Source organism: Manacus candei, unplaced genomic scaffold (assembly GCF_025592945.1).
Source record: "Manacus candei isolate 608988 ecotype Guabito, Panama unplaced genomic scaffold, ASM2559294v1 h1tg000007l, whole genome shotgun sequence".
Taxonomy (NCBI): domain Eukaryota; kingdom Metazoa; phylum Chordata; class Aves; order Passeriformes; family Pipridae; genus Manacus; species Manacus candei.
Window position 1 is genome coordinate 5,525,768 of NW_026138055.1, and position 15,320 is coordinate 5,541,087.

The 15,320-nt window shown below is 41.2% G+C and overlaps 1 protein-coding gene across 2 annotated transcripts in view; it reads right to left on the minus strand.

Moving 5' to 3' along the window:
- Positions 1 to 15,320, minus strand: part of CDC5L (cell division cycle 5 like) — a 31,381-nt gene that overhangs the window by 5,047 nt on the left and 11,014 nt on the right. For both annotated transcript variants that reach the window (XM_051811489.1, XM_051811497.1), the window contains 5 exons: positions 14,751 to 14,913; positions 13,538 to 13,702; positions 11,922 to 12,002; positions 11,344 to 11,589; positions 8,401 to 8,598 (listed from right to left, as the gene is read on the minus strand). In XM_051811489.1, the coding sequence (XP_051667449.1) occupies positions 8,401 to 8,598; positions 11,344 to 11,589; positions 11,922 to 12,002; positions 13,538 to 13,702; positions 14,751 to 14,913 (853 nt within the window). The remainder of the gene's footprint in view (positions 1 to 8,400; positions 8,599 to 11,343; positions 11,590 to 11,921; positions 12,003 to 13,537; positions 13,703 to 14,750; positions 14,914 to 15,320) is intronic.

Here is a 15,320-nt window from a genome sequence, read left to right on the forward strand (position 1 = left end):
AACAACCCTTTCTTCCTTCTCTGGTTATAGAGAGAAATGTGAACACTAACCACCTTTCCTCCTCCCTCCCAACTACAAGATTTTAGGACCTACTACGAAAAGGTCAAAGGGAGGTCTTAACTTTTGTAACAAATACTATTTATGAAAAATTGCTGACTGCTGCATAAATGCCAACAACTGCATATAATTTTAGTTCAAGCTTCATAAAATTTTAAGGCTCAGATACCGAGCTAAAAATTCCAAGCAGTTATGAAAAGGTGTGTTTAAACAGTAGTCTACATTATTTGCTTAAAGCTAAGAAATAGATTTCAGTAAAATCTGACAACCATTTCCCCCCTGAACCTAGCAGAAAAAGGAAAGATGTGAAAGATCTCTCTACTTATTTATTTTGTACTACTCCTTGGCCAGCTTTGGTTCTGCTGACTTCTATACCAGCTACAGCAAAATGAGAACAGCATGTACAGACACAGGGTAAGATGATATATGATGTCAGGGCAAGTGTGAGAGCCTCATACCATCCCAAATCTCTGATGTAAAAGCCTTTCCTCATGTCTAGTAGTGCTCAGTTTTCAATACAGCACTAGAGAACCGAGGAAGAGAAACCAAAACAGAGCAACAGACATAACCAGAAGTTCGTAAAACATGATCTAGAAAAGGGAGACTGACTGTAAAAACAGTGCTTTTTGGTTTGTTTTTCCTCTGTCTAACAAAAATAGAGAAAAAGAATAAAGACACAACACCATGCTTTAAATATCCCAAAGGTCATTGTGAAAAATTAATCTGGTTTTATGGCCACTGAGAAAGAAAGAGGGATTTAAATTGACAGGGAAATTTTAGATAGGAGGTTAGTTGTGAGGTTTAACTAAGGACAATAAAGAAGAGGGAAGAACTTCTAATGAGAACAAACATCCACTGGGAAAGATTTAAGAAAAACTGACCCTGAGGAAGGAAGAGCTCAACTGCCTTCAAAATTGCATTTTCAGAGCTCCTCATCTCACCAAGTCTACTGAGGACACCCCTCCTAAGTTCAAAGGGCTTTTTCCTTGTACTGACTATTTTGTTTTCCTTCTATTAAATGTGGAACTTCTGGTAATCCCAGAACAGCATTAAGCTTTAAGCTCTCTTGTCTTTTAATTGATCTTAATCATGCCTGATGGATTAAACAAACATGGAAGAAAAACTGCTGCATGCTCTGACTGGAGCCAAAGTCAAAAGTAAACCAACTTGTTCCATGACCTTGGAGAATCAACATATCATCATAAAGCTGCTTCACTTGTGCACAGAAATCCTGTGCCAGCTCCAGCTCCGCTGAATAGGTTACTCTTGGAATATATAGAGCTCTACTCTAAACTTTACTGTAACTTCCTTCCTCACCTCAGACCCACAAGTGGCCCTCCCATACCCAATTCTGCTGGCAGGACATGGATTAACTCAATTTAAATAGCAGGGTTTGTGAACTTGCCTCATGTTGGCTCAGCCAGCTGGAGGAGCTGGAATGAGAACACACCACGACACCCAGTGGGATTCACCAGCATTTCCAACCACCCTGGGGCCAACGATGATCAAAACACCACAGCAGCCTCTGGGCATGGTGGGGTCATCTGCCTTCACAACCTTGATAGTGCACTCAACAATAGCAAGTTTTTTTTAAACAAAAACTCATTAATTGCTCTACTTAAAAGTACTTTTCCAATTCCATGCCCTTGGACAGATTTGCCATTTTTTGGCTTGAAAGACTGTTTCATCTTTCTACAGTTTGATCAGGGAAAACTCTCTGTAGAGCTCTGCCTTTCACTTACCCCTGAGTTAGTAAAAGGTAACAGTCAACTGCTGCAAACTGAGGCTTGGGATTAACATGAAACAAAAATTGCATTTCCAGTGTAGAATATGGGCTCAAATCTGTCAAACTGACATGAGCTCAGCTCATCAACTGAAACCACTCCATGGTTTGACACAGTCTCACATCTCTGCTGAAACACTGAAGATCACAGAATGGTTTGGGGTCGGAAGGGACCTTAAAGATCATCCCTGACATGGGCAGGGACACCTTCCACTGGAGCAGCTTACCAGGGTCTCATCCAGCCTGGCCTTGAACACCTCCATCTCCAGTAAAATACTTACTTAACGTACAAGGGGGAAACAAGGAGCATTAAGAAAAAGGGCTGATAAGTATCAGAACAGTCAAAGAGGGACAGAGTGTGCAAATTTAAAGAGAAAAAAAAAAGGAATTAATTCTGATTGACTGGGATCCTACCAAGTTTTTCATGGGAAGATTTAGTTACAAAAGATCCTCAAATTAAGGCACTGCTGGTAAGCAGCTGCAACTTCACAACTGAAACCAGATCAAATATTCAGAGCTTGCATGCCAATATAGAGCCACTTTTACCCAACTGAATAGGGAAGCCTGGATATAAACTCCTATATTTGCCATGTACATCACACAGCATTATGACTTACTGATGTCTGTAGGACACTATTTCCTCTACTCACAGCCAAATCTAATAACCCAAGAGCAGCCTCCACCTGAACTACATTCCTTAAATTATAATGACTTGTCTTCAAACACTAACACAAGCTGGAATGACTGTTGGGTAAAGATAGTACAGGGTATATCAAGAGCTAGTGCTCCCACAGAGTTCATAGCATCCAACTTCTCAGAACTAGAATAATCTAGAAAGCTACTGGGTAAATTAGCAGCCACTGCTGATCTACAGTGATGACATTAAAGCCCACTTAGAACATTTTTATTTGGGAACTGCTTCTAAGACAAGCACTACTATCAGTGATAGCCATATATGTTTTCTACAACTCCCTGAAAGGAGGTTGGAGCCAGGTGGGGGTCAGTCTCTTCTCCCAGGTAACATGTGACAGGGCAAACAGAAATGGCTTCAAGTTGCACCAGAGGTGGTTTGGACTGGATATTAGGAAGAAATCTTCACAGAAAGTGTTGTCAAGCACTGGAACAGGCTGCACAGGGAAGTGCTGAAGTCACCATCTCTGGCAGTGTTCAAAAATTGTGTGGATATGGTACTTTTAAGACATGTTTTAGTGGTGAACACAGTGGTGGTGTCAGGTTGATAGTTGGACTTGGTGATCTCAAAGGTCTTTTCCAACCTTAATGATTCTATGATTCTAGCTCAATCGCAGTAGAAACATGTCTAGAAGAGCACAGTTCAAGAAGGAAAACAACTAATTTATTTTTACATAACTTTTTTGGAAACTCTCTACCATTCAAAAGTAAAAAAAAAAACCAAAAAACTGCAGTAAGATCACAGACAGCAACAAGTAGCGAGGCCAAGAGCTCTGATTACCTGTAAGCAAACACGGGTTACTGCTGTGTCTGTGAGGTAACAGGGCAGCAAGTACAGTGTAATTGCCTTCAAAAACCAGCCCTGCAAACCCAGACTGCCTGCACTGGTCTCCTCCAGAGCAGAGGCTGACAATCCTGCAGAAGCTCAGGCATTAAACAAGTCAGCAAACAGCCTGGTTCCCTCCCAATACCCAGCAGAAGCCTCATGGTGAACTTGCAGCAGTCAATTTTGGACAGTGATGGTGTGCAAAGGCCCTTTGCAATGAAGAGCTTTGTCAATGCTGAACTTTATTTCTAAGCATTGTAAATTATCAGATACTGAACAACTTGGTAGTGAAGATCACTGATAACCCTTTGCTATGATCCTCTGGTTCCAATTACTCTCCCAAGAGACCTTATTAAAAAAAGCCTATTCCACAAAGGCAACACATTAGCACAAAATAAAATACATGAGCATAAAAGCAAGACTCTCAGGATTTCCACCATATTTTAGTTTTGTGAATATTTTCTCTATTCCTAGTCTTATAAAATCTCCTATTTTCTCCAGGTGTTTTCTCAGTAATAGCATATCTGAAAATGCAAAAGAAACTGCAAACTTTAGAAGCATGTAAACTACAGAGAAATTAAAATACAATCTCCAATAAACTAGTGATACACCCTGCAGCAGAATGTACCATGTAAACCATAAAACTCCAGCTAAGCAAGTGGTTTTCAATTTGAATTAATTCAGAGGACTTGGGCTGCAATCAAAAGCAAAAATGGACACTGGTAAATTATCACCTTGATATATCTTGGATACTGCAAAGAATAGATAATTTACTAAATTTTGCATAGACAATGTACCTTGAGCCTTCCCCTGTGGGCTTTCAATAGTGTTTATAATTTAACCATCAAATGAAATGATAACATTAACTACCACAATTTTAATAAAAATATTTGTATGCTGCAAGCCAACTTTATGAACTGTCTTCAAAGAAAAAATAATGCTGGCAGGAAGTTCCTAAGTTATGAACTACAAAGGGAAGCAACTATTTTGTTAAATAGATGCCTCTGCTATCTCATATCATCTTATAAGGTCCCTAGTGTAACACACACCTTAGCAGGAATGCTTTTCTTTGTAAATATATTGTTTGGAAGAGAAGGGAATAAAAGCTATAGCAGAAAAATGAAGTAGTAAATGCAACTTACAGTAGTAAGCATCAGCAAACTCCCATTTCTGAAATGACTTGTTCTCCAGTGTAGCCTAGCCTTGAAAAAATATGCTGGACTTCCCAAAGCTATTAGAAACATCAGAAAATTCCACAAATCTAAGCTGTACCACAGACACATAGTGAGGTCACAGAGATTCACTTGCATGGACCTGAAACTCCCCCTCTGTAATGCAAAAGAGTTCACATACTAGTCTTGTAACACACTTTATCCACAGTAAGTAACACATTCAAAGAGTCCAAAACCCTCAAAACAGAGAAGTGGAAAGTATTACTAACACACAGCAGGACAGTCCATCATTGGAACTATTGCTGGGGGTGCCTGGACAGGATAACCCAGCCAAACAGAAGCTCTCCACAACCGCTCTGCTTTCCCTCCTCGAGTTCATCAGTAACAGCCCAAATCTGTTTGTGGTATCACCGTCCATTCCAGAAAGATAAATGTCGTGTCAACATCCACCAGGCTGCCACCACGGAACCACTGAGGCAGTGAGAACAGGCCAATTAAGGGAAGATGACTGCGTGTCCACACCATCAATCCAGCCAGGAATCTCTGAGCGATGAACAGGCCCAGAAAGAGCTGGAATTTTTTGCACAGGACCTGCAGGGTGTCAGCAGTCCCATATGGAAGTGTTAGACAGTGACTACCCGAGGTGCAGCTGTGCCAAATATCAATAAACTCTCATGGCTTTTTCTTCCCTAGTGATCTTAATACAACATAAAGCAGAAGCAGCAGCCCCAGAGCTGACCAATATCAGTTGCTGTTGCTGGCAAACTATTTTACAGTTTCTACTCTTCTCTCAAAGGAAGTTAAGAGTAAAGCAAGTATCTTAGGGTACTGAAAGCTGAGCTAATGTCCCTGCTTTTCATTAAGCTTGTCTGATACTTCCCATTAAAATATCTATTTCAACTGATATTGCTTTCAGACAATTTTCCTTGGAAAAACATTAAAATGAAGGTGGCTTTTGCCATTGCTGAGAATGGGTTAGGGGAAAAAAAATTGCTGTGCTTTTTTACTGCATATTCATTTGTTCATTAAACTGCTATGGTTTTTATTCATTATTTAAAAAACAATTCAGCAGGTGACCTATGCTTAAAAAACTGTAAATACATATCTTGCTTTTAGAAATGGGCCTTTTAAATAGGTCAGGCCACAGAGCTGCACTAAACTGCATTTTGCACACACTTGGGAGAAATTTTCAGCTCAAATTTAACTTTGCAAAGAGCACCTGCGCTCAGGAAACAGTGAGTTGTGAGAGGCAGTGCTGCACCTGCAGCCGTGGGGCACAGAGAGCTCTGCTGGCCCCAGTGCCTGACTGAACTGGGGGATGGGATTTTGGAACACAGTAAAACAGGAGAGCAGGATTGTGTGTAGAAGTGCACCAAGCCATCAACCTCATCCAGCAGCACTCTGAGCGCCCAAGTTATTCAGCTACATTAGGGAGAGAATCCCATGATTGCAGCGACTGATCGTTGTCACAGAATCACAGAATGAGTCAGGCTGGAGGGGACCACAGTGGGTCACCTGATCCAACCTCCCTGCTCAAGCAGGGTCATCCCAGAGCACTTGGCACAGGATTGTGGCCAGATGGTTCTGGAATATCTCCAGTGAGGAAGAATCTACAAACTCTCTGGGCAACCTGTTCCAGTGCTCAGTCACTGCACAGGAAAGAAGTTTTCCCTCACATTCAGGTGGAACTTCCTGAGCATCAGTTTCTGCCTGTGCCTCTTGTCCCATTGCTGGGCATCCCCGAGCAGAGCCTGGTCCATCCTCTGCCCTGTCCCTGCAGACACTGACAGACATGGATGAAGTCCCCTCTCAGCCTCCTCTCAAGGCTGAACAGCCCCAGCTCCCCCAGCCTTTCCTCATCAGAAGATGCTCCAGTCCCTTCATCATCTTTGTCACCTTTTGCTGGACCTGCTCCTGGAGCTCCAACTCTCTCTTGTGATGAGGAGCCCAGAACTGGACACAGCACTGCAGATGTGCCTCACCAGGGCTGAGCAGAGGGGCAGGATTGCCTCCCTGACCTGACGGGACACAGCTCCCTGGATTTTGTTCAGTGTGTTCCACAGAGTCCCATGCAAATGTTGGTAGCAAATAAAAATCAATTTTACTTTTTTTTGGCAAGACCTCTGATTTGTATTTTGCTTCCTGGGTGACTGTCTTGTGACTACAGAGCAACGAACACTTAGAACAAACATACAGGAATCTGATGAACAGATGACTTGACCTGACTTACTTTGCTTCAGTATCCTTAATAAGCATTCCACCACCAACTACTCATTCAAATATTGGGAAAAGATGGACAGAGATCAACAGCATAAGAAAGCCCACACAGAAGTAACCAATTTAGACTGGAGAAACAGTACACAGCATAAAGGCACAGGGCCACACACCGAACAATAAAGAGAAAACAAAATATTCAAGAGCTACTCATTAAGCAAGTACCATCCACCCTGTGCAGCAAATGAGTCTGTGGAAAAACTAGGGCTGCAATCACAAAATTAAAGACTGTCTCATAAAGCACATGCATAGGCAAATTAAGGCTGTGCATTCCCTAACTTGGACTGTTTGACTTTGCAACTTTAGTAACGCCCTTCTAATGTCGTTTTGGGCCTGAGATATTTAAATTTCAAAAGCATTTGTACACAAATTAGGTGCAGCCCTCTGATTCCTGGCATGGTGCCCACCTGGCCGCACTGCCATGCATAGCCAGGCTGTGCTCTGACAGCAGTTTTGGGGAATCAGAGCAGAGTGAGAGCTGGGCAGCGTTGGGCAAGGCAATGGTGCTCTCTGCTGGGGGAGCAGCAGCACAACAAGGGCTCTGCTGTTCCTACTAAACCTTTACTACCACTCTACACACAGGTGAACTGCTCCTGGCCTGAGAGGTTGACAAACAACTACAGTCTATACCTGGATGACATTCTTGACTGACAGGCTTCACAAAACACCTTCACACCGTGTTTCATGTGTATGAATCAAGTGAAAATTCAGCCTTTCTGGCCTCTCTCATGTTATTTCTGTGGCAGCAGCTGTTGGGGGGGGTTACTTCTAGCAACAGCTATGTTGATGTTAAATACAGAAAAACTTTTTTGGTAAAGTTTCCTTTTACCGTGGAACAAAATAATCTGATGCCCGCAGAATTTAGAGAGACTTTTAGGCTAAAATGGTATTTTGGAAAACATTTAATGACTTACTGCAAGTCAGAACAAACACATGTTCTGTGGGAAGAAACCATTTCAAATCAGCTCACTTGTTATCATAAATGCTATTTTGTGGGTTTTTGTGTGGAGTGTTTGAGTGAAGCTCTAGAGAGGGCACAGGGAAAGGGTCTGATAAAGTGGAATGGGATCACAAACACCCATCGTTTTCTTTTTGGAGGGAATCACTGGAATTGCCAAAGGATGCCAGTCTGGCAGGAATTCAGGACTATCTGGACCTTCATGTATGTCATAGTCAATTAGAAACCAAATGTTAAGTTGGAAAGAGAACTTGAGAGGAGCTTTGATCCAGAAATGTTGGTTTTAAGCATCTTTATCTGAAATATCTCACACCGGTCACTATTAGGAGCAAAGTGCAAAGGTAGAAAGATCAGGTATCTGATCTGTTAACAGTGGAGATCAGGAAAACAATAAAAAAGTCCACATGGAATTACGAGAGAGCAGAACCTGACTTTCTCTCCAGATGAGAATAAAGTGGGTGAGATGAGCTGTGCTACACCTTCAATGACCTTTTCAAAGGAATCCCACCAAAACACCTGCCTGATTTATACAGTAACCTCTAACTCTTACATAGAAAAAAGAAACGAAACACAAGGAGAGAAACTCTAAAAAAAACCCCCCAAAACAGGTGCAAAAAACAGGAAAAAAAGGGACACTGACCTCAAGTCTCTTTTCAAGTGACTCTATCCTGTCTTTTTTGCTGGCCAAGTTGGCCCTCGTGTATCGGCTCTGTCCAGGCAGGTACAACACTTGGCTGTAACATTCTTCCCACACCTGGTTATAAGCTTCACTTGACAGCTCTCCGTGCCCCATTCCTTGCTTTACCACTTCCATCTCTTGTGCCAGTAGATCTTGTGCCTGTTGGGAAAGGATGAGAAATAAATTGCAGTTAGAGTACACAGGATACAAGAAAATTCTTCTTCTTTTCAATCCTTCAATGTGCAACTCATGGGGGCAGCTTTTCCTTTCATACTAAAAGCTCACCACCAGGTTAAGCTAACTATGAAATCAAAGACAGATGCTGTGGATTATAAATGAAACCCAGGCTAGGAGGCTGCTCACAGTGCAACTATCCCTCATTTTATATAATTTGGCCAAGCCTGACATCACTCTGCCGTGGCTAATGAAAGCTGTGGCACAGCAAGATACTTCATCTTGCTGCAGAAGAACAGAGATAAAAGCAAGGACCTTGAGGGGAGGGAGAACTGTACAGACAGAAGCAGCTGTTCTATGAAACAAAAATCACTTTTCATTTCCTTTTGCTTGCCCTTGTCCACACAACCTGGAAAGTCAAGTCTAAACAGTAAGGGGTGAGCTGTGTAAGCTCCACTGCAGGAAACACTCCTCTGAACACATTCTGTGGCTAGAGAACTAGTGAGATATGAACACTCTGCTCTTTCCAGCTTAAAAAGTAACTTACAGTGAACTGAAACGTTTTGAGTTGTTCTCACAACTCTTACTATTTCTGACAAAGAGCCTGGCCCACGAAACTACACAGGCATCCAGGTCCATCTGAATTTATTTGTAACCAAAAAGCTAAAATATATTTGCTGATCTGGATTTCATTGGTTCTAAGTGCATGGCCATGTCCTCTCTTTCAACAGGATTTGCATGTGCATCACAAATTTCCATATCAGCAGTCAGTATCTTCAAGCAGACATTATATTTTATAACAGCATATTGCCCAGGAAGTAATTCAGGCATCATCAGATCAGATGATCTCAGGGAAAGGAAAATTAATTCCTTGTCCTTGATGGTCAACACAGATAAAATAGGAATCATCTAACCACACCTGACAAAGCTGAATCTTATAAAGGTTCTCTTTCAATTAGCCTCTATTAGTACACTGTGAGGAACTACTTAAGGCTATTTAGTTGTGACACTGATGAGTTCCCCATCCCTAAGAGCTCAGCACACTGTGCTCAGCACCACTGCTAATCCTTCCCAAAAGACACTACACATCAGGAAAAGAAAAGAGCATTCTGTATAGGGATTTTAGGAGGAAGTTGTTCTAAAAACAAATGGAAGTTAAGAAAAATAAACAAGCCCCAGATGAGAGCAGAGAGATAGGAAAAATTCCTGGTTTGAACTGGATTTTAGACAAAGAGGGAATATTATGCCGAATGTTAAAGAGTAAGCAGGAGCAAGGATGCAAAAGAACTTCTGCCCATCAGTTAGGAGACAGAATTTCCAGGGACTCTGAAGAAAGTTTCCAGACAAAAGCTACTGGACCATGTAATAGTCTCTAAGGGAAGTGATAGAAAACCTTACTGAACTTCAAAACAACCAGAAAAAGCAATTGGAGAGCATTCCTAAGGGAACAATCTGACACTGGCAGGGCAGTGAAATTCATGATCTAACTGTATTTTCCATCTTTAACTTCTCCTACTAAGAAATCTTCAAGTAAAATTTTTCTTTTAACGGAGAATTGGAAGTACATACTGTTCAGTGTTCGTCATTTTAGGCTCGATTCACTGGTCAGATATGGTCAAGGAGACTGCTTGTGTATCTTTAGAGTCACTTGAAAATAATAAGGGATTTAGGTGTAGAGACACCAGACCTACTTTCAGAGCACAGGTCTCAGAAAGCAGGACTCTGCATAAAACAGACGACTTGGTGGCAAGTGAGTTTGTCCTTTCCACTCACTTTTATTCCTGTAAGCATTTGGTCAAAGGTCACTGGCACAGCTTCACAGGTGAGGCTCCTTTGAAAGACCCAAACCACAGCCCTGTGTGCCTGAACTGCCTGCCTGTCACTTGGCAGCAAAAGGCAACATCTGTAGCTGCTTAAATAACTGAACACTCCGAACCGGAACCCTGGTCCAGGGCTGCTGTTTAACTTGGGATCACAATGCAAAACAGGACAGAGTGCCCAGAACACCCACTCACTCCAGCCAGCAACCATTGTGCCTGCTCAGCACTTCTGCACCAGGTATGCTGTCAGATCAGCTGCCACAGCCCAGTAGGCTCTGCACCAGCACAGCTCTCCTGGATCAAGCCTGACGAGCATAATTAAACAACTTGATTTCCTGCTCCAAGTTACAAGCTGATACCACTGTCCTATTTAGTCTGCACTGCTTTAAAAAAAGTGCTTTGCAATTCTGGATTAATAAAATACAGAGGCAGCAGATGGTGGATAGCACACCTAGTTAAAGCCTCAATGATTTAACCCTAAACAGAAACAAAGAAGTAGAATTTGGTAACTGTTGGGGTATTACAGCTCCTACCCTTACCTAAAATGATTAGCATATTCAAAATTGTATCTAAATAACAATGTCTATGGGCACATACAGCATCCCCACCATTCTGCTGCGTGCCCACATTAACATCAACTCACAGAAAAGAGAACGTGCACCTAAATTATCCTCACTTAATAACTTCATAACTTATCCTTACTTAATGCTTGGCAGTGCTGGATGATTGAACTTGATTATCTTAGAGATCTTTTCCAATCTCAACGATTGTATGATTACAACTCTTCATACAGCCCTCTGGAGATCTCCTAACTGAATTCTGTGCAGGCTTGGATTCTCCTTTTTTTGTGAGATTACAGTATGATGTCAATAAGGAGATATTAGGTCTCTCTAGGCCATATAGTTCTCACCTTCTTGAGATCCTCTTTAGAGAACTTCTCATAAGGATTTTGTTCCAAGTAAGCCATGTGCTCTGCATTGTTGCTTCCAAATCCTGGGCCTTTCCCTTTCTTACCACTAAGCTGTTCTCCAAATGGGTGGTGTAAAAGATCAAAATGGAGCATAGTAATCATCTCTTTCTTTATTAGCTCTTCACTTTTCTGCAAGTCTGTTAGAGGTGGTTCCACATTCAAGGGTCTCAGTATTGTTTCATTAACCTGCCCAGGAATAAAAAGAAAGTTAATAAACATCATATACACCAAAGATCACATTAAGTTCATAGATCTCCACCCAAGTATATATTTTATGTATCAGCTAAACCCTGGAGAACAGGTGCCAAAATCCCCTGTGGTGTGATACACATACAGCAATCTGAACACCTGTGGAGATGACAACTTTGCTGTGAGTTTCCCTTCAAGCTGAAATCAGCACACTTAAATAAAGATTTCACTTTCCCATTAGCTACTTAGACTGTATTTTCTCCTATAACAGTTAAAATCTTTATTTCTTTTTTTTTCTTTCTTTAAGAGTGAATTTTGTTTCCACTTACTTCTGAGGGCCGTGGTAGATTCTTCTGCACAGCTTTGTGCATTCTCTTCAGCTCCTTGGCACGCTCTGCTTCCCGGAGGGCCTACGCAAACAAGCCAAGAGTTATTCCAGCTACTGTAACACAATCAGATGCTTCCTAGAAATGTATATGATATAAAAACTAATTGATTAATGCAGTGAAGATTCCTTAAAGAATAAAGACTTCATGTTATGAAGCCAGAGCTAAATAATGTGATGACAACATAATTTACTGCCTCTAAAGTGAATGGGAAGAGCACAGCAGACTAACTCTAAAAAAAAAAAAGATCTTCCAAACTCATTTCCAGCCATCAAGCTCTCTTTCAGCCTCAACTCCATCATTCTTTACACATTTCTCCACATCAAGTTTGACAACTGCTCTAACTCTCCAGACATGAAATCCATCAGGAAAAGAAAGACTCTTAAATTTACAGCCAGGACTCTACTTGTCATCTTCAATGACTTTAAGTATGTATGTTTTTCACTAAAGCAATACTTGTCAAAGTATAAAAACATGAGTTCTCTTTACAATACACTTTTAGGCAATGAATAACAGGAAAAGTCAGTGTTGTACAAAACTTCAGGAACAATGACCAAGATCTTCCATGTTCTAATCCCAGCACATCACATCTTCACTTGAAAGGCAGAAAGCCTCTCCTGTATGATGGTACAACTCAAATTCTTTCCTCTGTTATAAAAATATAAATTACTAATATTTATTCAGACTTTTTATGCACAAGACATACATATACATGTATATAACATGTTCCTCCCCAAACGGGGCATGCTAGGAATCAAATTCTGGGAAATGTTTATCCTATTCAAAGATAACAAAGCATAGGATTTTTTAAAATAGTTTGTTCCCTTGTCAAGGCACAGACACTGGCAAAAACCTCTCTGGACTCAAAAAAAACATTTATTTGAAGGTATTTGAATCACAAAAATTAGGATAAGCAATAAATGGAAAAGGGACTGTTGTTATAAAAATTTGAAGTGTCTCTAAGTACTGGCCAGTACAACCATTTAACTGGCAGAATTTAAGCTAGTACTTTATCCTTGATTCTTAAATAAAATCAAGTATTGATTCTTAGCTTTCCTTGATTCTTAAACGAAACAAAACAACAGGGACACATTCACAACTTGGTTGTCTGGGTAATCTTGTGGTACAAGTCAAAGGTACCAATTCACTGCATGGCACATTTCTATCTGTGTGCCACCAGCCTGCCTGAATTTGCATTTCAGCAACTTTTAGCCTTGAGAGGATAAGCTAAAACTGGAAAAAAAAAAACCAAAACACAATTCTCATGTGCTTAAAATCAAGCATGTGCCTCTATCACATTTTTACCTTCTGGGGAAAAAAACTCAAAGACGTTTCATCATGGAAAATGTTATGTGATATGTAACATTAACAAATTAAGAACAGGATTTAGAGAAAAAACTGATTTATTCTGTGTACGTATATTCCGATGGCAGCAAAGGAAACAGGCACATTCCCCTTTGTTATCCTGTAGAAGAATCTTCCACTGAGCTACAGGAACCATACAAAGAACACATTTTATTTTAAACAGAAGGCTGTATCCACATCTCACACACACCAACCTGTTTGCGGGCTTCTATATCGGCAGCATCTTCCACAAAGGTTTCATCTACTTCATGTTCTTCAAGTTCTTTTTCTGCATTTTCAGGTAACACAATCTCAAAGTCGTTCTTTGGGGCAGGGAGGGCCATGAGTCCCATGCGCAGGTGCTCACGAGACTCTCTCTCCTGTTGGAATAGCAGGAAGATGTGATGCTTCTGGAAGCACTGAGGTGCAGTACAATCACCTACATCAGCAGACAGAACAGTACACTGCTAATATCACCTGTCCATCTTAGTCTGCTGCAAAGCCAGAAAGCATCAGCAGAGTCCATCAGGAAACTGAAGTCCCAGTTTTCCTTTTAGCAACAAAAAGCCTTTTTACTATAAAAAGGCTAGGACAGAATCACAGACATCCAATAAAACTTCTCAGATATTCTCAGAATATTCTGAGTTGGAAGTGACTCGCTTCAAGTCAAGAGGAAATCTGAAATTCTGAACTTGAGTTATTTTTGTGAAAACTAGCCAAAAACCTGGAGTGGATATCCTCACCTAGGCCAAAAAGAGAACTGTCAATAGCTCAGGTGGGAGATATCCAAAGCCACAGCTGAGGCTGCAGAACCAGCCACATAAAAGAAGTTCCCAAGGTGCTCCCTATTAGGGATAGCCCCTTTTATACCATGTCTAATTGGCAGGGTCCATCTGGCTGCATCTCCAAGAATGGAAACATCTGTTGCCAAAGGTGATGAAAGAATCTGGATGGGACTCAGATTACTGCACATCTCAAATCCAAGTGCTCCTAATGGCAAAAATTAAACTCCTTTAGCTCAGTGTTGTCAACACGACAGACTGATGAAAAGGCCCTGTAGGTAAATGGGGAAGCCAAAATGACAAGGGATTTGAGGGCTGTGCAGGATTGCAAGAACAACCAATCTTTGCTTGATATATATTTTCTGCTCAGCTTTGAAGATACAAGTAGGATGGAAACTTAACTATGTCTTCTTCAACAAACAGCTTTAGAGAGCTTTACTGAGCACACCAAAAGCCACTCTAAGTGGCAAGATTTTTGTTCTTTCATATAAAGATTTGATTTTATCATGTGATGAGGACAGACTTGCAGACAGGTGGAAGAAATAACACTTGCTTTTATTACAAAATGAAATTCTGTTCAGCAGATGAAAATTAAAAACCCTGCAAATTACAGAGCACTGAATTCCACTGCTTAAGTACTTCTTACCATTTGTTTTGCATAAGATGGGTCACTGTAATCTGCCATTCCCTCCTCTGGGTTGATGTTCAGTTTATCCCGCAGTGGAGTTCTTCCAGGAGTTGTGCCAAGCGCAGGTTTGGGAGTCAGCCCTCCTCGAGGAGTTAAACTCTCTGATCCCTGAGAGGGTGTTCTAGAGAAGTGTAGTTAGTCAGTACTTTTTTCCCTAAAGAGCTCTACTTGAAGTCTGAATGCTGGAAAATGTTACATAAACACAGTCAATACACTCCATTTAGAGTTTTTTCTTGTGAGGCAGTGAAACTGTAATGTGCAATTAGAAGAATCCAAAAAACACATTGTTTAAACCTGCCAAGGGGTAACCAAGGACCTGTCAAGCTAAAATGCAGGCATATCATGTTGAGAGAAGCTTCAGGAACTACACCAACACAAACTCCCACTGCTGCTTTTGAGAGACGAGATTCCCAGTCATCAGGCATTATCCTGGGATACAGTAATCAGGACTGAATTGCAAGCTCTGCCTTCCCCACCACCTGGGCAGCTCATTCACTCCAGAATCATCTGGCTCAACAGCTGTCCCAT